We start from the raw sequence: 25,006 nt of genomic DNA on the forward strand, positions 1-25,006 counted from the left end.
TGAAAACGGTGCAAAAAATGGCTGCTCTTTCAAAAAGTAGTCCAGTTGACTGCCACAGAATTAACTTTTTTCTAATTTTCCTCATTATGTATCCGAGGGATTGCTCTTTCAGATGGTACCAGTTTTGATCTGGTTGGATGCGGCTATCAAGTTTTTAGCAGACATACAAACGATTTTTTTTTTTTTTTACACGGTGGTTACCACTTATCAAGGCCTGGAAGCCACTCAGGGATAAGGGTTATTGCAAGTATAGTACGTTAGTATGGAAATTTGATGAAGTGTTTACTTAAGGGGGCGGTTCATCAGGAATTTGTTTACATTGGACTTGAAGACATCCAGGTTGTGGTCAGGTGGGAAGCAGACAAACGGAACAGAGTTCCACAGGCGTGCAGTTCTAAGAAAGAAGCTTTGTTCATGGAATCTACATTTTGATTTAGGCACGTTTTATTTTTTACTGTTTATTCACCTGAAATAAGGCACAGTGCCAGTAAGTCATAAGTAGTTACTATTTAAGGACCAGATTTGCAGCGATACTATGTAGGGAATTGAGCAGCTAGATGTGTTTACATTACATTTGAACTTCTACATGTTAATACAGTCAGGGAAGCAGGGACCTGGAAGGGAATTCCAAAGTCTAGGAGAAGCTATTTGAGTAGAAGGCTTTCTGGCATCTAGGGGCCTCATAGAAATTTCCAAGTTGGTATCTGAGGGTGCGTTTAACTCACTGGGGGAGATACACTCCCGAATCAAAACGTAAATCGACGGGAAACTACCGTCTTTACCTGACTTCCCGAGATTCCAATGGATCTTCAATTTGGAAAGCCGTGTTTGTCGACACTGTTAAAATATGCACGCATGTATTGGATACATATTTTTTTTGAGGTTTGAAATTTTGGTATCATGTGTGGCAATAACAGGGAGAGAAGAGTAGTGAGTTGTACGTACCCTGGTGCACTACGCTTCCATAAAGAATCTGGATTAAGAAGCACCGAGTCGATGCGCAAGTCGACTAGCATTTTCTTCTTCAGGTGGCTTGTGTCAGTTGCCAAAAGAGTGTTGCGGGAACCAACACTGCACCGGTACTTTGGCTGCCAGCACTGTGTTCCGACGAAGCATCACTCTCGAGGCATTTTCCTTTATGTAATAGACTAGCATGGATACCCGGCATTGCCTGGGGCGACATAAAGTTCAGTTTGGACACAGCTGCTACACTAAAGATATTGAGCAATCGTCAGAAAAGAACGGAAGGCCTACCAGATATTTCTCACAATATTGATAGTCAACAATTTTTATAAATACCATTATCACGTTCCTTAGAATTGAGATTTCTTTGTTCAAGTGCTCTCCGTCAATTTGCTCTTTTAATACCCCATTCTAATACAGATTCTGATTCCAGTAGTTTCTTTCTGCAAGCCAGAAGTTTCTTCCAAACTATAGCATCGATCCTTTCAAGTCATCTGTTTTTGTGATAATCATTTTTCATTAGTGTTAACTACTTACATCAATTGATTTCACACGTTTTAAGGGATTAAAAAAAAAACAAAAAAACTAATAGTTCCTAATACTTTAATGGAATGTGCTCTGATGAACTCAATGGACCTGTGACCCCTTGAAGTACATACCCCCCTCCCCAACACACGACAAGCAGTAAGAGGAAACAATTGAACAATTTTTAACTTAGTATTCTGAAACGTTACATTTAATTGGTCATCACAAATAAAATATTTTTAACTGCCATTTCACTTTTGATATGCAACAAACCCACTATTTCAAAACTGCACACAAACTTTAAATATATGAATATTGCTAGTCAACGCATTTTGCCCGCAACAATTTTTAGTTTTTTAATGGGAAAAAAAAAAAAAAAAAAAAAAAAAAAAAAAAAAAAAAAAAAAATGAAAAACCTGTAGTGAAAACTGGTAACCATGTAAAATTTTTGGACAAATGCTTCACACAGCTTGCTTTATTGATAAAATGTTGACAGGTTTCACATGTATATGAAAGTAAACAAAACCAATTTATTAACAGAATTAACACTGTTAAAAATTGTTATTGTTGCATGGAATTTAATAGTAATTCTATATAGTTTTAAAGAAATAGTTATCCTAAATAGTTTGTGAAATAATGTTTGGTGGATTAAAGCAAAATTTGTTAATTTATTATCAGCTATTAATGTCCTTTCATATTCTTAGTGTTGATTCAAAACGATTTCTACCACATAAAACAGGTGAACTGCAAATGCATCCAATAAAAATAGAAAAGCTTTTGATCTTAGAATATTCGATTTTATTTTGTTTTTAGTAATAAAGAAAGAAAGGTGGAATGAAATGGAGTTTGATACTAAAAAAAAAAAAAAGTTAACAATAAAAAAAAACAAAAACAAAAAAAAAAAACTTAATCAACTTCTTCCATTTTGGACATGTCATCATCATCTTCCAAAGGTGGGAGTTCAGCATCAACAGAGTCTCCTGCTCCTCCACTCTCAGTAACTTCTTCATCCTCATCAATTCCAAGACCAAATCGGATCATTCGATGAATTCGGGAAGCATGTGACTGAGGATTTTCCAGATTGAAGCCCGAAGCTAACAGAGAGGTTTCGTACATCAAAACAACAAAGTTTTTGACGTTCTTGTCGTTTTTATCAGCATCCACTTTCTCCTTCAGGGATTTGATGATAGGGTGGTCAGGGTTGATTTCCAGATGTTTCTTGGCTGCCATATATCCCATCGTTGAGGTGTCTCGCAGTGCTTGAGCTTTCATGATACGTTCCATGTTGGCAGACCAACCATATTGACTGGTGACAATACAGCAGGGAGAATCAACAAGACGGTTCGACACAACCACCTAGAAACAAGAAACACAAAGGGTTTAATATGAACAGGTCAAAGTAAAACATCTACAAGTAGTTTCAACAATATTGATATATGAAAATAAAAAAGTTAACATTTTGGTATGAAGAGTTACGGTGCTTGTCCAGAATTCCTATATTAAAAAACAAAAATACTGAAAAACCTGTATGGTGCACTTGTGGTGAAAGCAAAATATTTTATTTTTATAAACAAAATATTTTTCAAGCAATAAATGGGAATTCATAGGCATTACAAAAATCTTGTAAGTTTTATTTGACAACTTTGCAGAGTGCTCCATTAACTTTGGAGATTATCAAAATACCAAAAGAGTCACTCTTCAGTTAATCATAAGATTTAAATTTTTTCATAAAAATAAAATGATCAATGTAAATGATTTTTGGAATATATTTAGATTTTCGTTCCTTCACAAATATATACATCATACACACTTTCAATATTTGTTGTTAACACAAGACAAATTCTGGACAATAACATGCTTTCTTTAATACTAATGAAATTACAAAATTATCTGCTGATGGAAAAATTAAGGCATAATATTTTGCTTGCAAACATAACCCTCCTACTTTATAGTTAAAAGGAATGAAAATCTAATTCTCTCCTGAATTTAATAAGCTACAATAGGTGCGGACATGTCAATTTAAGGAGGTGACATCTGTAAAATAAAGTGCAAGTACAGAACAAAGTAACAAAAGCAATGAAAATTGTAGATGTAGAGATGCTGGTTGCCATCCAAAAATGGAGAAAATCATGGAATAAAAGCAAGAATAAAGATCAGCAAGTCAAGTTAGCTTTTACATATTTGCTTGTAGTTTAAACAAAATAAAATAAAGGTCTATTTCAAATATAATTTTAAAATTTTTTATCAATTACAGTCAATCCAATATATATAAAACGCATACCTTTTCAACTTTCTTTTCGAGGATGTCTTTGATAACTTTGCAAAGTCCTTCATATTCAGTTTTAGCTTCTTCAAATTTTTTCTTGGTTTCCTCATCTTCAGGCAATTCCAAACCTTCTTTTGTGACACAGACTAAAGTCTTGCCATCAAATTCTTTCAATTGCTGAGCAGCATATTCATCAATTGGATCCACCATGTAAAGAACCTCACAACCAGATTTGGTCACTTTCTCTACAAAAGCAGAATTCTTTACAGCATCTCGGCTCTCACCTGGAAGGTTAAAAAACAAAATTAGTTTAAATGTTAAGTAAAAATTAAAAACTGACAAAATTTAAATTGAAAGAGCAGCATGACAAGGCAAAAAAAAAAAATCAAAATCGGTTTTATATTTTTCAAAAAGAAAAATTCCTCTTCCTCCATTTATTTGAAATCACGGCAAAATTAATGTCATAAGAGGAAAAAAAATAAATAAAAATAGAAAAAGGTTCTAACAATTTGACAAACCTGATTCTACAGTAGTAAAAAAAACACTGAATTATGAAATCCTAATAGTTATGTTTTGTTTAATTCAATAAATATATTAAAAAAAAAAAAATCTTACCAGTTATGTAATAGATATTTTTCTGGTTTTCCTTCATTCGAGAAACGTAATCTTTAAGAGAAACCAATTCATCTCCAGAGCTGGATGTATGGTAACGGAGGAATTCTGCCAATTTCTTTCTGTTTGTATGATCTTCATGAATTCCAAGTTTCAAGTTCTTGGAGAACTGTTCATAAAATTTATTGTAGTCTTCCTTGTTTTCTGACAAACTTTCAAAGAGTTCAATACATTTTTTAACCAAATGTTTGCGGATCACTTTCAGGATCTTGCTTTGTTGGAGTGTCTCACGAGAAATGTTCAATGGCAAATCTTCAGAGTCAACAACACCTTTGATAAAGTTCAGATATTCAGGAATGAGATCCTCACAATTGTCCATAATGAACACTCGGCGCACATACAACTTAATGTTGTTCTTCTTTTTCTTGTTCTCAAACATGTCAAATGGCGCCCGTTTTGGTACGAACAGCAGAGCACGGAATTCTAGCTGACCTTCTACAGAAAAGTGCTACATTAAAAAAAAAAAAAAAAAGTTTAGCAATTCTTGGCTTCAATCACTGTACCATTTTAAATATAGAAGAACAAGCTTATAGAAATATTTAACTGAATGTTAATTTTACAGAGTGTATATTTTTCTTTTTTGCCTACAATATTATTATTATACTGAATTTGTTCCAGTCTAAAAAGGCCATTTCCTACTCAACCCCCACCACTTAAATAAATCATCTACTACAACCCAGTCCTAATTCTACCAACTACTTCCAGTCCTATTTGCAAAGTGTAGTGCCAACTACAAATATACATTTACAATGAAATCTTGGAATGTAAATCATGATTAGCACACCATATATTGGTCAATGAGGAAAAATCTATATCTATAAAGTGAAAATGTGTGTGTGTGTACATTCCCCAACCAAATAACTGTCAATTTTTGGTTTAGAGACTCAAGATTTGACATAAGGAGTATTGAGATTTGGGAAAATCTTTTTAATCAGTTTTCAGACAGAAATTTGGCTGTCAAGAGGTCAAAGTTCAATGATTTGGCGTTTGAAAACTCTACCAAACTCCTCCACCAATTTTGAGTCTAAACACTCGAAATTTTAAATTTAAGTTACTTGGACATGGATCAAACTTTAATTTGATTGGAGCCCAAAACAAATGTTATGGGGTCAAAGTTTTAAAAAATTGACCTCTGCAGCCTCTACTAAATTACTCAGCCAACTTCTTGTCTAAACATTTGAAATGTTGCATAAAGGGTATTCAGAGATAGAGCAAGCTTTTATTAATTGGTTTGGGTCGAAAATTTGAGTTGCCAAGGGGTCAAATTCAAAAGAAATTTATACATAACGGGTATTCAGACATGCAGCAAGCATTTTAATCAGTTTTAGGCCGAAAACTTGGCTGCCAAAAGGTCAAAGTTAAAAAAGTTGACCATTGCAGATTCTAGGAAATTCCTCCCCCATTTTTGGATTAAAAGACTTGAAATTTTAGATGTAGGTAACTATGATATGGGGGAAACTTTGTATTTTGATTTAAGACCAAAATAATAAATGTTAAGGGGGGTCAAAATTGGGGTCATGGTTTAAAAAAAAAAAAAAAAAAAAAATTGACCTCTGCAGTCTCTATGAAATTACTCAGACAAATTTTGATCTAAACATTTGAAATCTTACATAAAGTGTATTCACACGTAGGGCAACTTATGAACAGTACATAGGGCCCGAGCAAAGCCGGGATGAACTGCTATATATTAAATATATTAAAAACTGGTTCACTAATGAAGACTTTATAAAAGTTATATTTTTTCGTTTTTATAAAACTATTCAAAAAGTCTTAAATAGGATCTTAATTTGTTTGATTTCAAATATTCAATTAAAATAAAAAAATATTTCATTTTAAGTATAAAACGATTTTTTTTCTTTTACCTTAACCGCCAAATGTTCCTCCCAATCATTGGTAAGTGATTTATAGAATTCACCATATTCCTCGTTCTTGACATCATCTGGATTCCTGCTCCAAATTGGTTTTGTTTTATTCAATTCTTCATCTTCAAAATATTTTTCTTTGATGCTTTTCTTCTTTTTGCCTTTTGATTCATCATCATCGTCTTCCACGTCTTCAACCTTTATCTTTTCATTCTCCTCCTAAAAAAGAAAAGAATTGCTACAAAATGTCTCCAGAATTCAAAAAATTGGAATTAAAAGTTTCAAGAGGGGAAAACAATCACACAGTATAAAAGACATTCAATTTTGTTATAAAATTCTTTTTACTACACGAGTTAAATGCGTTATAAAGTACAGGATCTTCCTGGTGTGAGATGCAAAATTTCCATGTTAGAAATTGGCCTGATATCAATGTTAGCCAAGTAGGAAATGAGATACAGATCAAATGTGTGAACAACCAATAGCAAATGAAATTTTACATGCGTTGACAATAAAACAAAATATGAGCTCACCGTATATTAATCCTTATTAGTTATTTTAAGAGGACCAAATAAATACCCAGAGTGACCATACATACTTATATACAAGTTTTTTTGAATACGACCAAATTTGAAAAACTTTTTGGGCCACATTTACATCTCAATTAGAATTAATTGATGAAAACTTAAAATGGGTTATAGTCGGCACACATGTACCATACATAAGTGATATAAGCAATACATAGAATACATTTGATCCAAATGGTTGCACAATGCATTACATTTGCTGTATCAACCAGTGATGAGAATAACAGTAATACTAGGAAATCTTAATTTTCTGGGAATATATTATGTTAAAAATCAGAAATATTTTTTGTCAGATATAATGTTCTTTTTAATTAACTGGATATTAACATCAAATAGTAAAAAAGATTTTTTTAGGTCAAATACTGAATGATATTCATATTCTCCTTAGAAAAATTTGTGAAACTTTGGAGACTTAAAGTTTATTGAACACACATTGACCTGATCAGATGAGTTTTCTGTTGAGGACAAGTGAAAGTTAATGATGTACACACGTTCAGAGGAAAGCTTCGGACATCAGATGAGATTTTGTGATTTGTGTACTCACTGATGAATGAGAGGAGAGCTCTTTTTCATGGATCAATGTCCAGATGATGCACATCATTTTCAAAGGCAAACTTTTGATTACACAACAGAGTCAAATACATAAGTTCTTCATCGTTTGCTCTGATCATGAAAGCTATAGTGCACGACTGCAGTGAAATTTAAACCTTTTACAACAAATTCACGTAGACAAGAGCAAAATAGTTCTTGAATGAGATCCAGCTTGACAAGTTGGAACCACAACAGATAACAATGCTCGTCTTTTGTTTCACACACACACGTCTGAATGTAGATTTCTAAGTGGGGTCAACATCTGTCTATGGTATGAAGAATGGTTTCCTCTAAATGCTGGGTCAATTTAGTTGAGTTTTGACTATATTTTTTTTTTACTGATACCTTTCCTTGAGCAAGTATCACAATTATTTTCACTGACACAAGAAAATACTTTTCCTTGATTAAGTTTTTGATTGCATAAGTTTATTTTAAAGTTAGTCGTGACAACAAAGACAGTTATTGCATGGCCTTTTTTGCTTTATCAATATTTCTAGGTAAAGAGAAATATTGTAAGGGATATTAATGCAATTGATAAATTCCATATTCTAAATAAACATTGAAAGGAGATTGTATTAAATATGAGATGCCCAAACAGATACAAGTAAAGCACCATATAGCATTGTTTTAATAAAGAATCTCGATGTTTGATTATTATGCAGAGGAAAAGAATCTTAAGAAAAAGGTTTTTGTTGAAATTGAGGAAAAAAACTTGGGGGGGGGGGGGGCAAGAGTAATCTTATAGAAGCTGATGTTATTTTACGCTTTTTACCTTCAGCCAATGAAGGAGAATGAAACAAACTATTTTCTTTCCAAAAGTTTCTCTTTTTGGACAATCAATTTTCCCTACATCAAAATATGACCTGTGTGCTGTACTCTACTTTCATGGGAGGAAGGAGAGGAGGCAAGTAAATTTTCAATAATTTCCAATTAAATCTTATAAAAAAAAAACTACTTACACCTTCTTTATCTTTTTTCTCTTCCTCCTCCTCTTCATCATCAGACACTTCTTTGGTTCGTTCTTTTTCCACATAAAGTTTGATGGGGTAACCAATGAACTGACTGTGCTTCTTAACGACTTCTTTGATACGTTTCTCTTCTAAATAATCCAACTGATCTTCTTTCAAGTAAAGAACGATCTTCGTACCACGGCCCAACAGTTCAGCTGAAGAAGAAATTAAAAATATAAAATAAATTTTTAAAAAATAAACGATACACAGGCACGCTACTATTCTGCTCTTAGTTATTTTCACGTTTCAGTCTATGTAATTTTAGGCTTTCATTTTGAACTTTGGAACCCGTATAGAATTTCTAACCCAAGTTTTTATTTAATCAATCTTAAATGAAATAAAAATGTGTGTGTGGGGGGGGGGGGGGGAGCTGTATCCAAGGTCATTTAAAAAGCATGATTTTTTCCTAGCAGGTTGTTTCAGAGAGTAGAAACACTGACAGAATTCTGTTGAGATGAAAATGACAATGCAACATCACTTGCAGATTACCACACCTAAATATTGTGGTGGAGAGAAAAAAAGAGGAGGGGGTAAATTTCTGTTGATGCTGTATGCAAAAACCCTGTCCTGCCCATTTGAGGACAGATACTACACTTAGTCTTGAGATAAATTGTAGCTTCAGACAGATTAGACCTAAGGAGAAAACAGAACGGGATCCAAGAGAGATTTTTGAGGCACACCACTGCATGGGAAAGATAATTATTCATCTGAACAAGTGAAGCATGCATGGTCCCCCGTGAGTGCACCGTGAGTGAGTCATAAAAAGCATTGCCCCCCCCCCAGCTCAAAAGTCTTCAGGAGGGGGTCAAATCCTGGTGAAAATGGACAAACAGTGTAGTTTTAGACACTAAAATGTAAATTTTAGTTCTGCACCATGCAAAAAAAAAAAAAAAGGAAATGACTAAGTCCATCATAACCCGAAAGGCATCCCTTAGAGAAAAAGGTTACTTTTTTTACTCATAATGTTTGTGCAAAATGTTTTTTTTTAAATTCCAAAATAGTTGAGAAGTGCAAACAGACGAGGGTGAATTTACAGGTCTACCCACCTTTTGTCGGGGGACTAACAAGACTGGTTAGTGAAAAAACGATTTGATCAAAGTTTGAATTTTATACAAATAACTTTTGTTAATGATTTTAGTTCAACATTTTCACCATGAAGAGTAAATTAAATAGAATCTAGGTACAAATCCGTACCATCATGCAGGACATTGTAAGCTAGATAATGGTTTGTTATGGCCTGTTTGAGAATGATCTTGCAGATAATGGAGGTGAGACCAACAGGTTAATAATTCAGAAGCTCTTTCTAGTTACCCTTCTAGAATATTGGACACACGATTGCTATCCTTTAATTTTTCGCCACCAAGTGAGAGATTGAAGAAGTTTGGTAAAAAGTCGTACCAGGATGGACACAAGAACTTTGAACACAGTTTAATGAAGGTTTTCATGACCATGACTTATCAGGCAGGATTAGATTATTCTTAGTCAACCATGGTATTTACAAATATTGATGGGCTTATTCTATCACCTGTAGTTAAAAAACACAAAAAAGAAAATAATGCTGCTAATGCCAAGCCACATAACAATTCTAGTAGGATTCTTAAAACTAATCTCCTCTAGACCCCCCCCCCCAACTCATATTGCAATTTTCTAATTGTTATGATCTACTTTTTAATTTCCATGTATTTGATCCGATGCTTCGTCCGCCAAAAAGACTTGTCCAACATATACATCATTGCTTAAAAAAATCTTTTATACTCTACACCGTTCTTGTTTATGGCTGTAAATAAACCTGAAGGTCAAAGGTTACATCAAATGAAAATTTGTGAATCAAATAATGGAAATTAATCAAAATATTGTGATGAACAGAAAAAGGGGGATCACTTACATGTAGAGTTTTTGATGGTAAAGGTTCCACCAGCTGAAGATTCCCAGGTGTGTTGGTCATCATCATTGTGTTTTGATTCAACGACTACTCTATCAGCCACAAGATAAGCGGAATAAAAGCCGACACCAAATTGACCAATCATAGAAATATCAGCTCCAGACTGCAAGGCTTCCATAAAGGCTTTCGTTCCAGATTTGGCAATGGTACCCAAATTATTCACCATGTCAGACTTGGTCATTCCGATACCAGTGTCGATGATGGTCAAGGTATTGTCCTCCTTGTTCGGAACAATTCTAATAGACAAGTCTTTGCCGCTATCCAATTTGGATGGGTCAGTAAGTGATTCATAACGGATCTTGTCGAGAGCATCCGAGGCATTGGAGATCAATTCTCTCAAGAAAATTTCTTTATTTGAATAGAAAGTGTTGATGATCAAACTCATCAACTGGGCAATCTCCGCCTGGAAGGCAAATACTTCTCCGTCGGTATCAGACATCTGCAGAAAAAAAAAAAAAAAAAAAAACTGAATTTTTGTACAAAATAAGACATTATAAAAAGTGATACTTTGGTAAGAAAATGATTGCATCAACATTATCATGAGTATTTTTTTGTTTTTGCTTTTGATAAATCAACTTTTATCTGTTTGAACACAAAAGCTGGGCTGGTACATGTTTTCTTACCAATGTAATTTGCTGTATACTTGTGAACTATGTCACCAAAAGTGAAACCATCACAAAAACAGATAAATCAAGGAACCACAGATTCATGCCTATCTTCATCAGGTGCGAGAAAATCACAAGCTGCTACTGATTATTGCAACTAGGCTGAGTCATCTTTTATTTAACGTTTATAAAAAATGCATAGTCATAAACAAAAATTAAACTATCTAAATATGTATGCAGCAATATTTTCAATTATCTAAATATGTATGCAGCAATATTTTCAATTATCTAAATATGTATGCAGCAATATTTTCAATTATCTAAATATGTATGCAGCAATATTTTCAATTATCTAAATATGTATGCAGCAATATTTTCAATTATCTAAATATGTATGCAGCAATATTTTCAATTATCTAAATATGTATGCAGCAATATTTTCAATTATCTAAATATGTATGCAGCAATATTTTCAATTATCTAAATATGTATGCAGCAATATTTTCAATTATCTAAATATGTATGCAGCAATATTTTCAATTATCTAAATATGTATGCAGCAATATTTTCAATTATCTAAATATGTATGCAGCAATATTTTCAATTATCTAAATATGTATGCAGCAATATTTTCGACGATAGTATATGTTGCCAAGATATTACACTTATTTTCAGAGAATATAAATTTACATTTGAAATTAGGCAGAAGGCTATCAAGTGGGGAAAATTAATGTCTAAAGTAATAAAAATGTTCAACTAGAAGCCTTATCACCATTCACTGTAAAGGCCGCCCTACTTAAAATATTGCCAAATTTGTTTGAAATTTATTTTAGATACTACACTTAGTATCGGTGCTGATGGAAAACTCTGAAACTAAACCTAGGAGAAGGAGGCCTTGACGACAACTTTCCTAGAGCTGGTGACTCAAATTACCAGTCTGTAAACTCAAACTGCTTAAGGATTAGATAGGCTTTGTCTATCGCCCAACTTTCATTTGCCTCCTTTGCCTATTAGCTAGATGCAGAGGTGTGATCGCAGGGACTCAACAGAAACACCCAGTGGTCGATGCTGTTTCTCAACTAAGGCAATGAACACCATTTCTTGCTCCTGCCACATCCCACCTCCTAAAAACTTGGCACTTTGAGGGTGCTTTAGTACCATTTATGTCAGTACAATTGGATTGGGTCGATTGACAGTTTCTGGCTGCTGTTTCTGACTGATAGTACAGGAGCCCTAACTCTTTGGTAGTGGTTGCTCCATCATCAGTTGTATATTATCAGGATGGTTGTAGTGCCATGTTGTGCACAGAAAGGAACCCTACACCAATCTTTGGTGAGCTTTCTCGAGGCCACAATCCTGTAGGTGAAGAGTCGGCTGATAGGCTACTTGTGTTGCATGTTTGGTATTCTGCACAATCCACTTTGCTCAGCAATTCTTACCCTTAAACTGAAACTTTTAAATAAAATAAAATGGCAGTTTAATCAAAAGTTATGATTAAAACAGGCTCAAACAAAATCAAGTTGTCTCCTCCCTTGAGGCTTGCATTTTTCTCCTAGCGCCAAGTGACCCTAACCCTACTCCACTATTCCCTCTAACCACTATAACATGCCTAGTTATCTCCCACTTTGCGTAACGACTCAGACATAAGCATTACTTGTTTTTGGAACAGAATAAAAAAAAAAAAAAAAAAAAAAATCATTGCTAGGTAAAAAAGCAACTTATCTTTCACATTTATGTCTGCATGAACATTTTCATTCATTAGTCAAAACATAAATAACCCTGCATCCGGGTTGACAATGGAATTTTTTTTTTACATAATGAAGTAAACAGTGCATAATCAGAAACTCATTTAGAGATTTGGCCAACTGTACCAAGAAAGGCCACAGATAAAACAAGGGAGATAAATCCGTTTAACAAAAAAAAAAAAAAAAAAAAATTTTTATTTATCCTTTGGCTCAAGAAAACAATATCAACTGGAGCTCTAAGTGATTAGTAGGGCTATGATGAGAATATTCTTTTCATTATTTTTACTCTGAAGTATATATTAGTTAATATCTTATGTTTTTAGTGATGTGGTTCTCGATCATCAGACATATACTCAACAGTCAAAACAATAATATTCTCTTGCCATAACCCTAGTGATTAGAAATAAAATTAAAAAAACTAATTTTCTAAAATACTTTTTTAACCAAAGAAAAGGGGGAGGGGAAAAACACACACAAATAAATGTTACCAAAGGCAAGATACCCAGCTAAAGCTTGATAATCACTAAAATCGGAAATTTAACAAAATACTGATAAAACATTGCATTTTCGCACGTGTTTTTATAAATACTGTTTTAACTTGCAATGCTCGATCAAGACCATTTTATTATTTGTAACTCTACAAGCTTTATACTACCTTTATTGTTAATAAATAGACACTTTAAAATAAGTTAAACATAAAAATATCGAGGTAAGAGTCACTTAGCTGGTATTTAGTAACATTTGTATATTGTTTTCATTTGTAAAAAAAAATTAATGGTTATTGAAAAAATTGCTTTTCTAAATAACGTTACAAAAAAAAAAAAAAAAAAAAAAGGTACTTATGCACATACCATGTTGAAATAACATTAAAAAAGCCATTCTTAACATTGGAAGGGGGGGGGTGTTTCATAACTATTCTGTACTTTCACCCAACAATTTAATAAAAGATGGTAAAACTTGAGAAAAAAGGAAACTCCTGTAGTAGATGTCTCCCGATTCTAGTTTTGCTTTTCTTGCTCACATGCCCTTATTCCAAATTTGTAGCAGCAAGCCAACATCAGTGGACTTTTTTTCTCCCAAAATGGTGATTATGTTTAACATTTTAAACTGATATAAATTATCTATAAATATAAAAACGAAAATGTATGTATGTATGTATGTATGTGTGTTCGCTTTTTCTGTATGCCTACAAAAGGCTTCGTTCAGAGAAGCGGTCGGTCGGTTCACAACTTTTTATATCACATATAAATCGTAATATCTCAGTTAATAACGAAGCTCGCCTGTCTATTTAATTTGCTCGATTTCGGGAACATAAATATTCAACATTTGTCGCTCGCCGTATGTGGGTTAGTCTTTTTCCTTGGGAAAATAAAAATCCTGCAGTCAAACTTGACCTCATCAACTCATTAAAACGGGCACCTGCCGAATCCAAGTAATTAAATAAATTCAAACGTGTTTCCATTAGCATCTCGCAGTGGGGCAATGGTTAACGTCGCACGTTTTTTTTTTTTGTCACACTTTAATTTACAACTTTGCCTCAACGGTTTGGGTTCGATCCTCATACTTACTTCCCCTCCCCCCCTCCCTCACACCTCCAAACAACCGAGCAACCCTTGCTAGTTGCACAATAAAAAAAAATTAATTTTTTTTTTTCAAATTATTTAATCAAGTAAAAATTCTATTTTACTAAATTTAATAGGTACGGCCAAAAATGGCATAAAAATATGAGAGGGAGGGGAGGGGGGGAAACAGTTTTGAAAGTCGATTTATCATAATTTTTTCGTAGGTTTCCGACTACTTTTTGATTGTATTTGAAAGATTAGAGACTAAAGTTAATTTCCAAAAGGGAAAAAAATATTTGTACACGTGAAAAAAAAAAAAAAAAAAAAAAAAGTTATAAGGAAAAATGTTTTTACGGCGACATTCAGGAACTGACAAATTTACTAAATTCTGAAGTTTAATAAATTCATAGTAAAAATCTTTTGAAAGATAAATAGAAGTTTTCTGGGCCTATTTCAAAAGTTCTAAGATATTGAATTAAAAAAAAAAAAAAAAAAAAAAAAAAGAAGCTTAATTAGCCTACAAAAAGCGAGAGATTCTGGCTTTGCACAAACCAAAATGAATTCATCTAATGGATTCTCTACAGAAGCCCAAAATGTCAGTCAAAAGGTTGTCTGAAAATGATGCCAGATAGTTGGGAAGGATGTAGGGAGTGCTAGTTTTCTCTCCACCCCCTCCAGCCATTACTCCATACATTCCTTATGAAGGTTTGTATAATTTTTACCATTTTTGAATTCAATTATGTTTCTGCTTTCAAATTTATTTTTATATTTAAAGATTATATAAAAATTATGTTATGCAAAAAAAAAAAAAGTAGCAGTTCTTTTAAAATCTATTAAAATCCATTATTCTTGAGCAACATTTTTTTTCCAAAAAGACAATAGCCTAAATTTTATATGAAAAGCAGAATATAACTTTTTCCGCAAGGACCCATGGCGCAGTGGTTAGAGTACTGGGAAAAATTAATTGTAAAAGTAATATTTGATAGTTGAAGGTTCAATCCTCAGTGTGGGCAACCGAAACATACATTTGCGAATTACTTAGGACCTCTATCCAGTCATGGCTGACGGAACAAGAGCACGCTACCCCTGTGAAGTAAATAAAGGGTTCTGCTCGAAATTCCAAAGTTCGAGAAGATACACCTGAAGAAGGTCGGCGGTTATATCGACCGAAAATCACACTCAAGACAACAGTAGTCCGGTGAATAATATAAAAATTATCATATTTTTAGCAAAATGTGCAGTTTATCATTTTTTTTTCTTTTGATATCAATTCTTTAAAGCATTTTCTATTCAATGGTATATTAGTAATATTGGGCGCACTAAAAAAAAATTCCCAAGATTTAATAGGTTTTCGCAACAATAATGAAAAAATATATTTTTTGTTTTGCTGAAAGATTATTGATATATTCAACGAATTTCACATTTCAAAACACAAAAGATGAAAAACAAAACACATTCAAAATTTGGATTTTCAACCTTAAAATCTGATACGTGCAGTTTTTTGTTTGATTTATCTACAATTCTCACTCTGCCCACAATACAATACACTTTGGTCAGTTTCAGCTGATTATTTTAAGCATAGAGAAGGGGGTGTTGTAAGCAAAAAAATAAAAAGTAAATATATTGACTATGAATGAAAATAAATAAAACTACACCATAAAGTTCATTCTCCACTTAATAATTGGTGAAAATTTTGTATTGATTGGATAATTACTGGATTTTTGATTTTTAAAGAGACTCCATCAAAAAATACTTACTCTTTCCGTTTTGGCTGTGCCTAGTTCATTATATTCAGTGATCATTATTTGATAAATACTGAATTTTTTTTTGTATGGACACTTATTGATAGTACACTCTAGTCCCTTTCAAAGTAATCTCCTCTGGCTGTAATGCACTTGCATCATTCCAGCAACTTCAGGTAGGTCCCATGGAAGTCCTCTCGTGGGAGTGTGTCAATGACACTCATTACAGCCTCTTTCATCTCCATTGTCTCATAACGACAGCCTCTAAGGTCTTCTTTGAACTCAAGGAATAACTAAAAGTCACAGAAGCAAGGTTTGGACCATAGGAAGGATGCTCATCTTTGTCAAATAGTCTGAAAAGGATGAAGTTGTGGCCTGGTGCATTGTCCTGGTGAAAGGGCCACGTATCTGATTTGAAGAGTGCTGGTTTCTCCCTGAACACCCTTAAAACCTAAGCATAGTATTCCTTGTTGACTGTTTGTCCCACAGAAACCCAGTGCATGTAAATCATGTCCATGCTGTCAACATAGAGATCTTCATAAGTTTCTGGGTAGATTTGATGTCTGGCCTTCTTTGGTCTGGGAGAGCCAGCATGCTCCACTGGGAACTGTCTCTTTATCTTTGTGTCATAGTAGTAAATCCAACTTTTATTGTAGATCAGAGCATCAAGAATTGCAGGATCTGAATTGATCAACTCAACCATATCCCTGCTGTCATGACAACGTCTTTCTGATCTTCTAAGTACTCTCAGGACAAACTTTGCGCAAATCTTACACATCTCCAGTTTTTTACAAATAATTGTGTACAATTCCCACACTGACATTTAACTGTGCACTTCTTGTTTATAGACACAGAATGGTCATATCCATGAAATTCTTTATTTGGCCAATCAACTAGTATTCTGACTTTCTTACTTAGGGTTCATACAGATTTTTAATGTTTATTTTCAAGGACTTAAATTTTTCAAGGCTCTCTCCAAACAAGATTCACATTTTCAAAACAAAATTTGGGGTTTGTTTTACAATCCACAGCGATTTGAAAAGTGATAAAAAAAAAAAAAAAATTCAAAAACAAATGTTATCATAACCAATAAAAAAATACCTGCATCATTTTTTTGGTATTTTGTAGTTTTAAGTGTTTTTTTTTTAAATTTCATCTCAAATATGAACTCTTTATGGCTTTTAAATTTCCAACCGAGAGATGATTTACCGTCTTATCTATTTTTTTTATTTTTTAAGGGGGAGTGTGGGGAGTCCCGTCTGCACAAGTATTTTTTTTTTGTTTAGAGAGAGTGAGAAAAAAGAGAAGGGCGGGGGTCAATTTCATTTATAGCAGCCGCCACTACCCCCCACCCCTAGAAAAAAATAAAGAACAAAAAAATAGAGGGAGATTTGAATTCTATTTTTAATTTTTTTTTCCAAAATATTTTAAAATGGTATTTTTATTAATACTTAAAAAATAATAGAAGACGCCTCAAAACGATTTTTTCTGATTATCGTTCAATTCATGCGGCACCCATTTATCCAACTTTTTTGACTTCCTTATTTGCTTTAAATGGCGAACGACTGTTGAGTGGTTGACCTCGAGTTCAACAGCAACTTCTCGTGTGCTTTTGCTAGGATCAGCTTCAATTAAGGCTTTCAAATCTTCGTTATTAACCGCAGTTGGCCGGCCGCGACCATTTTCATCTACCAGGCTTTCGTCACCATTGCGAAATTTTTTGAACCACCGTTGTGCCACACGTTCGTTAGTGGTTCCTCGGCCAAACGCATCATTGATATCACGAGCTGTCTCGGCAGCTTTTCGACCTAGTTTGAACTGGAACAAGAAAATCGTGCGGATTTGAATTTTGTCCATGCTGTCGAAAAGCCTGCAAAAAAATGAATGAAGAGATTGAGAATGGTGACGAATGACACGATTCGAATAAGCAAAAAACGCGCTTCAAAATGATATATAACATGACTATATATATATATATCAATGAATTAATTCAGAAATCATAAAAATAACATGCGAGAAATTGATACTGTTTTGCACCAACCTAATAGTATTTAGATTTTTTAATATTTTGACAAATTTTTACTAGACAAAAAATAAAAAATAATTCTAAAGGCATTTTAAGAAATTTTTGAGGTAATAATAGAAATATGGCCTTTTCAAGGCAAAAGTAAAAATACAAGGGCTTTGCAAGTCTGTACAAACCCTGTTACTCTCCCCACACATCTTCCACACATTCTCCAAAGACTTCTTATGCCATCCAAAAACTGATGCTTCATTCATACAAGATGGTCCAAAAGCAGTTTGAAGCATTCCATCCATTTCAGTGGCATTTCTTTCAAGTTTAAAACAGAATTTTATTGCATATAGTTCTTCTAAAGTGTCCTCACGTCCAAATTGCATTTTTGAAATTCACCAGTTGTGACAATCAAGCTCCAGTAGAGTGTATGAAATCATAAAAATTAGTCAATCATCTTATAAGATGTATAGCAATAACTAGGGTTAGGACAACAGCATATTCTTTTCATTGTTTGGACTCTCGAGTACATATCCGTTGACGTCATATATAGAGCGATGTGGTTCTCGGTTGATTAACTGCGTCTGTGAATCAAAAGAATGAGAAGAATATCCTGTTGTCCTAGCCCTAGTAATAACATACTAAATTTGATAATTTTAAACGTCTGTACAAAAAGTTGAAGTCACCTTGTATAAATTATAACTTTATCATAAGTCTGGTTACCCAACTAGGTTATCGAAATCATACGCTAAGATTTTGATAGTCTTCTATCAAGTGATTCAAGCAGTAATTCACATGGAAAATATGAGGGTAGGGTTTGTGGCTCAGTAGGAAAATTGATATAGGTCTTTGTGGTATTTCCTTCTGCAGACAGGCGTGACTTGAAGGCATTTATTAAGGAGCATTGATGGTGTGGGAATTTAGCCCGTTCCAAATAGGAGTCACTCTACTAGATTAGAACTGGCCATGGGAGCAAGGATGATGCTGGACCTGCATCTTCAGATTGTGTCCCCTGGTGAATGGGTTGCGGGCTGGAGTGGACAAGCAGTTGCCAGTTGTTGGTGCAAGATCTGTTATGGTGGACATTGTCAAAAGCCTTTATTTTGTAGGCCTGTAATATATGGGCATGTTGTCTGCGAAGTAAGAAGGTCGAGACGGATGAGTAAGGCAAATCAGAAATGCCTTATTCAACTTTTGTTGCCCTCCGCTGGACCCATTCCAAAGGGTCCTTTTTTTTTTTTTTAACCTCGAGCACCAGACTACAGAAGCATGGGCGGATTAAGGACTTATAAAGAAGCAGAGTTGTGTTTGATGGCTTTCTTGACTTGGAATTCAACATATTTAGTGAAGGACAACATTCGGTCAATGATTACACCAACATCCTTCTCCTCATTGGTCTCTTTTAGAGTGCAGCAGTTTTCATCATTATACTTGATGGTGTATGAATGGTTGGGATTCTTATCTAGATGCATTGTTGTATAGTTCTCAGGATGGAACCGTATACACATGATATTCACCAGGATTGGAATTGCTTTAAGCCACTCTGCAGTTGTGGGTGTCCTGTGAATCAGTAAAGACTCGAAAAATCTTGGGGTCATCAGCAAACATGAAAAAAACAAAGCTCTCCAACATCTCCGGGATCTCAGCAACGAAGAAAATGAAGAGCAGTAGGCTAAGAACTGAACTCTTTACAAAAAAAGACATTTTAAAAGGTTTACGGGTATGCTGAAAATGAATATTGCAGGGAAACTTAACGCAAATAGTTTTCAAGATATAAATACCTGTATTATGCAATGTAATTTCTGATAGTTTGAAAATTGACTGCCATCTTTGTTTTTCCAATGAAATGGTTCAGTGAGCATGCGCAGACAAACTGAAGTCTACGAAATGCAAACGTTTTAGTCAACGTCATTTCTAGTTAATTCCATCAAAAAATTACTTTTAATTCAAATTCAAAAAAATTCAGTCAATATGCACTGTTTCCGGAAGCCCTTCTTAACCTGTTTATTCCAGAAGCCCTTCTTAACATATGAAGTTTGAAAATAAGAAAATGTTTTTTTCTTTTTACACATGGAGGTCACCACTTATCAAGGCCCCGAGGCCACTTGAGGATAAGGGTTATTGCGTGTACAGTAATCAATGGGATAGTTTCGTAGTAATAGTTAGTATTGGAGATTTGATAAAGTGTCTTAAGAGGGCGATTCATTAGGAATTTGTTTATGTTGGACTTGAAGACATCCAAGTTGTAGTCAGGTGGGAAGCAGGCAGACGGAACAGTTCCACAGTCGTGCAGTTCTAAAAAAGAAGCTTTGGTCATGGAATTTACGTTTTGATTTAGGCACAGATAAAGAATGGGGAAAATTACTAACTGTGGTTTCAGCTAGACGGGTGTTTTTTGTGAAAGATTGGCGAGGGGGGACCAGAGATTGGAGCTCGGACGAGCACTTGCCAGGGAAATGATGATAAAACAAAGAGGCTCGCAACGTCTCTTCTATGGGAGAGGTTGCAGGGAAGAGAAAAGGGCATCCCCACTAAGCTACGAAGTCTATTTTGTACTCTGTCAAGGCAGGATAGGCTGTTTTTAGCAGCTCCTGCCCAGATGTGGCAGCAGTACTCCATTCTTGGACGTACTTGGCTTTTATACAGATAGAGAATTGCATCAGTAGTGAGATATCTTCTGAAGCAGTAGAAGGATCATACCATTTTCCCAGCGACCTGGGCAACAGACTTGATGTACGTGTTCCATTTCAGATCAGGAGTAAAGGTCAAACCTAGAAGCTGGTCAAAACATGGAGCCTTCCCAAGACGAGAACCATCCATTTCAATTGATGCCAGATGTGGATCAGAACGTTGATGATGTAAGGATAGGAGCTTGGTTTTAGATGCGTTAAAAGTAACTAGCTACCTCTTCCTTCACTGTACCACACGCTCAAGATCAGAGAAGAGAGAATTAGAGAGAACTTTGTCATTTATGGCCTTTGATGTGTTGCCATAGATGGTTGTGTCATCAGCATAGATGTCAACGAATGATTTAAGTATGTGTTTTGGGAGATCATTGATGTAGATCACAAAGAGTTGGGCCCAGGATAGACCCCTGAGGGACTCCAGCATTAATACTGTGGGCCTCTGATTTCTGTCCATCAACCACCACTCTACTCTTATGAGCCTATCAGAGAGAAATGATTTAATAATTAGGAAAACATTTCCAGTGATACCGTAGTTGGAAATCTTGTGAAGTAGGGCCTTATGCCATACCTTATCGAAGGCTTTTGATATGTCAAGAGCAATTGCCCTAGGAAGGAAGCCTTTGTCGAGAGATTCACTAGTCCTATGAGATATAACTGTTAGCACATCTGCTGTAGATCTAGCAGAACGGAAACCATATTGCATGTCACTAAGGTTATTTCTGCTGAGGTGGTTGACTACTTCTCTATTTGATATGGATTCCAACAGTTTACACATGTCACACAGGAGACTTATTGGTCTGTACTGAGAGTGAGATGACTTATCACCTGAATTCTTAAATACAGGACAAACTGATGAGGTTTTCCAGGGTGTTGGGAAGCACTTCTTTTTAAGTCAATGCTTAAACAGTTTTGTAAGTATGGGGGCAAGTTCTGGTTGGAGCTTTTTCAACACCATAATTGGAATGCCGTCTGGGCCAGTTGCTTTACTGGAATCAAGGTTCTTGATTAGCTTGGTGATCTCACGCACAGATATGTGCTTGTTGCATAGCGTGTTGTTTGTTATAGGAGGAAATACGAGGAGTTGATGGCCTTCGTCGCAAAGGGTAGAATTAGCTGCAAAGTTCTTGGCAAATAGTTCAGCCTTGTCTGATGCTGACGAAATGACCTCAGCTCCATTGATGATGGTTAGGATAGAACGCACACTTCTGTTCAGGATCCTGTTTACTATTGCCAAAACTGGTGGGAACTAAGCTGCTGCTCAGCTACTTTGGATTTAACGGACTGAACATATCACTCTTGCATTTTTTATTACTCTTTTACAATGGTTGCTGGCAGTCCTTAAAGCACCTTTAGTCTCAGTACATCTATTTCGTTGGTAGCTATGGAAAAAGTGATTTCTGTGCACAATAGCAGCAGCACATTCTGGGGAGAACCATGGCTGGCTGTTAGGTTTTTGTTGGAATTTTTTGGACGGTATGAATCCGTCTATACCTACAATTAATCATTCGGTCAGGTCTGATACTGTACAGGACACATCCTTTTAAAACATGGAATGCAGAGGTAGAGCAGATATGAATGTACGGAAGCTATCCCAATCAGCCATAGAGTATCGATAAACAGTACGGTGGAGAGGTACGTCTGAAGATTTATTACATTTCATTTTTATCTTAACTGATACAATGGAGTGGTCGGAGGATCCCAGAGGAGATACAACAGAACATGAACATAGCTCAGGGGAAATTGTGAGAAAAAGGTCTAGAAGGCTTGCATACTGACTGGTAGTATTGGGCACACGGGTGGGTTCGTGAACAATCTGAGCGAGGTCATAGGCAATGGCAAAATCATGACAGAACCTTCTCTCATCATCTGTCTTATTTGAGTGGGTCAGATATTCCACATTGTAGACATTGAAGTCACAGGAAATGTGAATGTTAGCCGAAGGATGAGGTCAATTTTCTTAGATATACTCTTAAAGATAGTAACCCCGCTGGAGTGGGGCGATAGAGGGCAAATACAAATGCGGTGGTGTAAGCAAGTGCAACCCAGAAGCACATATAAGGTAAATTAGGGTCCTCTTTGGAGATATCCCTACCACACAGAAAGCCATCTTTAATGTAGACGCATATTTCATGCTCATGGCAATCTTGGGGGTCAGCCTTTCGGAATTGCGCAAAAAAAAAAAAAAAGAGGGTGTGCCGTTCGTGAATTACATTTCAAAATACAGGTATTTATATTTCGGAAACTATTTGTCTGTGCCAATTTTCCCTGCAATATTTCTTTTCAGGAAACCCGAAAACTTTTTAAAAGTCATCGATTAGGTGTGTCAGAAACTTTGTGAAAAATATTGAATTCGACCCCTGTCTTTTCAAGCTCATAACTACTCGAAAAATGTAATTCAAACACTAATATTTTTTCAATTAAAGGAGCAAGGACCAAGGTTTCATTATAAAAAAAAAAGTGATTAAAAAAAAAAAAAAAAAAAAGGTTTTAAACTTTGGACTTTATAGGTTAATTTCTAAAAAACACTTAAATTTGAATTATTATTTATTGATCTTTTACCTTCAATTTGTGATATATAAAACTTTGGTGAGCAAATTAATTATTTACTTTTTAATAGACATTTCAAAATAGGGGGGGGGGGGGTAAAAAAAAACAAAAAAAACGTTTGTCTAAAATATTATATTCAGTTTATTGGAAAGAGCATAAAATTTCGCATTGACCCTGAAAATATGGTAAAAATAGAATCAATAAAAAAAATTGATAGATTTTTAAAGTTTAAAAATTGAAAAATACTGAACTCGTAAAATTCAATTTCATTAGTTTTTTTTAAAATAATATTTCTATTACTTTTAAAACAACTTTAATAGTTTTTGTAAGTATATTCTATAAAGAAAATAAAACCCCACTTTTAAAAGAGAAATTACGAGTTTTTTTTATATTTTATTCGCAGTTTCGTGTTAAGCATGTTAAAAATTCCTACAAAAATTCTGATACACCTAGATACAACTTGTTTTTTTAATAGCGTTTTTTTTTTCAAATTAATATATACTATAATCAGTTTAATTGCCAAGAAAAAGAAACTTCGTAAACATTAATTTTTTAAAGATTAAAATTCCATTATTTCCAAATGTTCCGTTACATAGATTTTTAATGTTTAAATTTTTTTTTTAAATAAGTTTGAATATAAACATGACTCGTCAGCTATTTTACGCCAGATTAAAACCAATTTGAAAATATTATTGCACAAATAAAGCATTTTGTAGGTCCTCCCTCATATATTGTCTCTTTTTACCGAACAAAATATGGAACACCGTAGGTAACCAAAAATGAACATTCAGTAAAACCGCATTTCATATTTAATATACAAATGTTTATAATATTATTAATCGTTAAACTGTAAATCTTAAAACCTAACAAAATTATAAACATTAATTGCAGTTTGAACAAAGGTTTTAAAAAATCATTAAGTTACTTATGCTTTTCCATAGTTCGTATAGTTAACACAAATCTGACGTCACGGAAACATGCGGTCCAATTTGCACAATCGTTTGGCAGTCCCTATACAGGTTTCGCATAATTTTTATATGTAAGATTTTAATATTTTCCTTGCTTGAACGAATGCGTAATCATGAACAATTGAGAGGGGAAAAAAAAAAAGGGAAAAATTATACAATAGGAAATGTACGTCAGAGAGAGAGAGAGAGAGAGAGAGAGATAGAGATAGAGATAGAGATAGAGAGATAGAGATAGAGAGATAGAGATAGAGAGATAGAGATAGAGAGATAGAGATAGAGAGAGAGTACAAACAGGGTCTTTTTTTGGTTACTAATTATCTTTGAAATAAACCCAGAAAACTAATAGGGTTTGTATTACTGTACACAGATTCAAAAAAGTTGTCAAAAAACAAATATATAACAAATAAATGTTATCAAAGGCAAGATAAGTTACTTTTCTTCCAAACTGGATATATTTTTGTGTTTTTATTCAATGTAACATGTTGGTACTGGTCGCGATTAGAGTTCCCTGCCGAACACCCTAAAAAAACACTGACTTCTCCCTTAGTTGCCATAGTAACTAAACGATCATGAATTTTTATCGACTTTGTTTTACTGTTTATGAATATTGAAATAAAAGACATTACTACACATTTATTAATATCTCACTTTTAATCACTTTTATCGACTTTTTTTTACTGTTTATTATGTGTCACTTTTATCGACTTTTTTTTTTTTTAAT

The 25,006-nt window shown here is 34.3% G+C and overlaps 1 protein-coding gene across 1 annotated transcript in view; it reads right to left on the reverse strand.

The window, feature by feature from the left end:
• Positions 1–2,263: 2,263 nt before the first annotated feature.
• The window catches only part of LOC145293298 (heat shock protein HSP 90-alpha-like), a 30,087-nt gene continuing 7,344 nt past the window's right edge, over positions 2,264–25,006 (reverse strand). Inside the window, exons 2-7 of the mRNA XM_080139929.1 lie at positions 10,359–10,854; positions 8,423–8,628; positions 6,289–6,507; positions 4,370–4,874; positions 3,770–4,038; positions 2,264–2,844 (exon numbers count right to left, since the gene is read on the reverse strand). Coding sequence (XP_079996055.1) covers positions 2,395–2,844; positions 3,770–4,038; positions 4,370–4,874; positions 6,289–6,507; positions 8,423–8,628; positions 10,359–10,854 — 2,145 coding nt within the window. The 3' untranslated portion in view covers positions 2,264–2,394. The remainder of the gene's footprint in view (positions 2,845–3,769; positions 4,039–4,369; positions 4,875–6,288; positions 6,508–8,422; positions 8,629–10,358; positions 10,855–25,006) is intronic.

The sequence above is a fragment of the Euprymna scolopes genome, chromosome 14, assembly GCF_053919585.1.
Source record: "Euprymna scolopes isolate OS-2025 chromosome 14, ASM5391958v1, whole genome shotgun sequence".
In the NCBI taxonomy this organism is placed as follows: Eukaryota; Metazoa; Mollusca; class Cephalopoda; order Sepiida; family Sepiolidae; genus Euprymna; species Euprymna scolopes.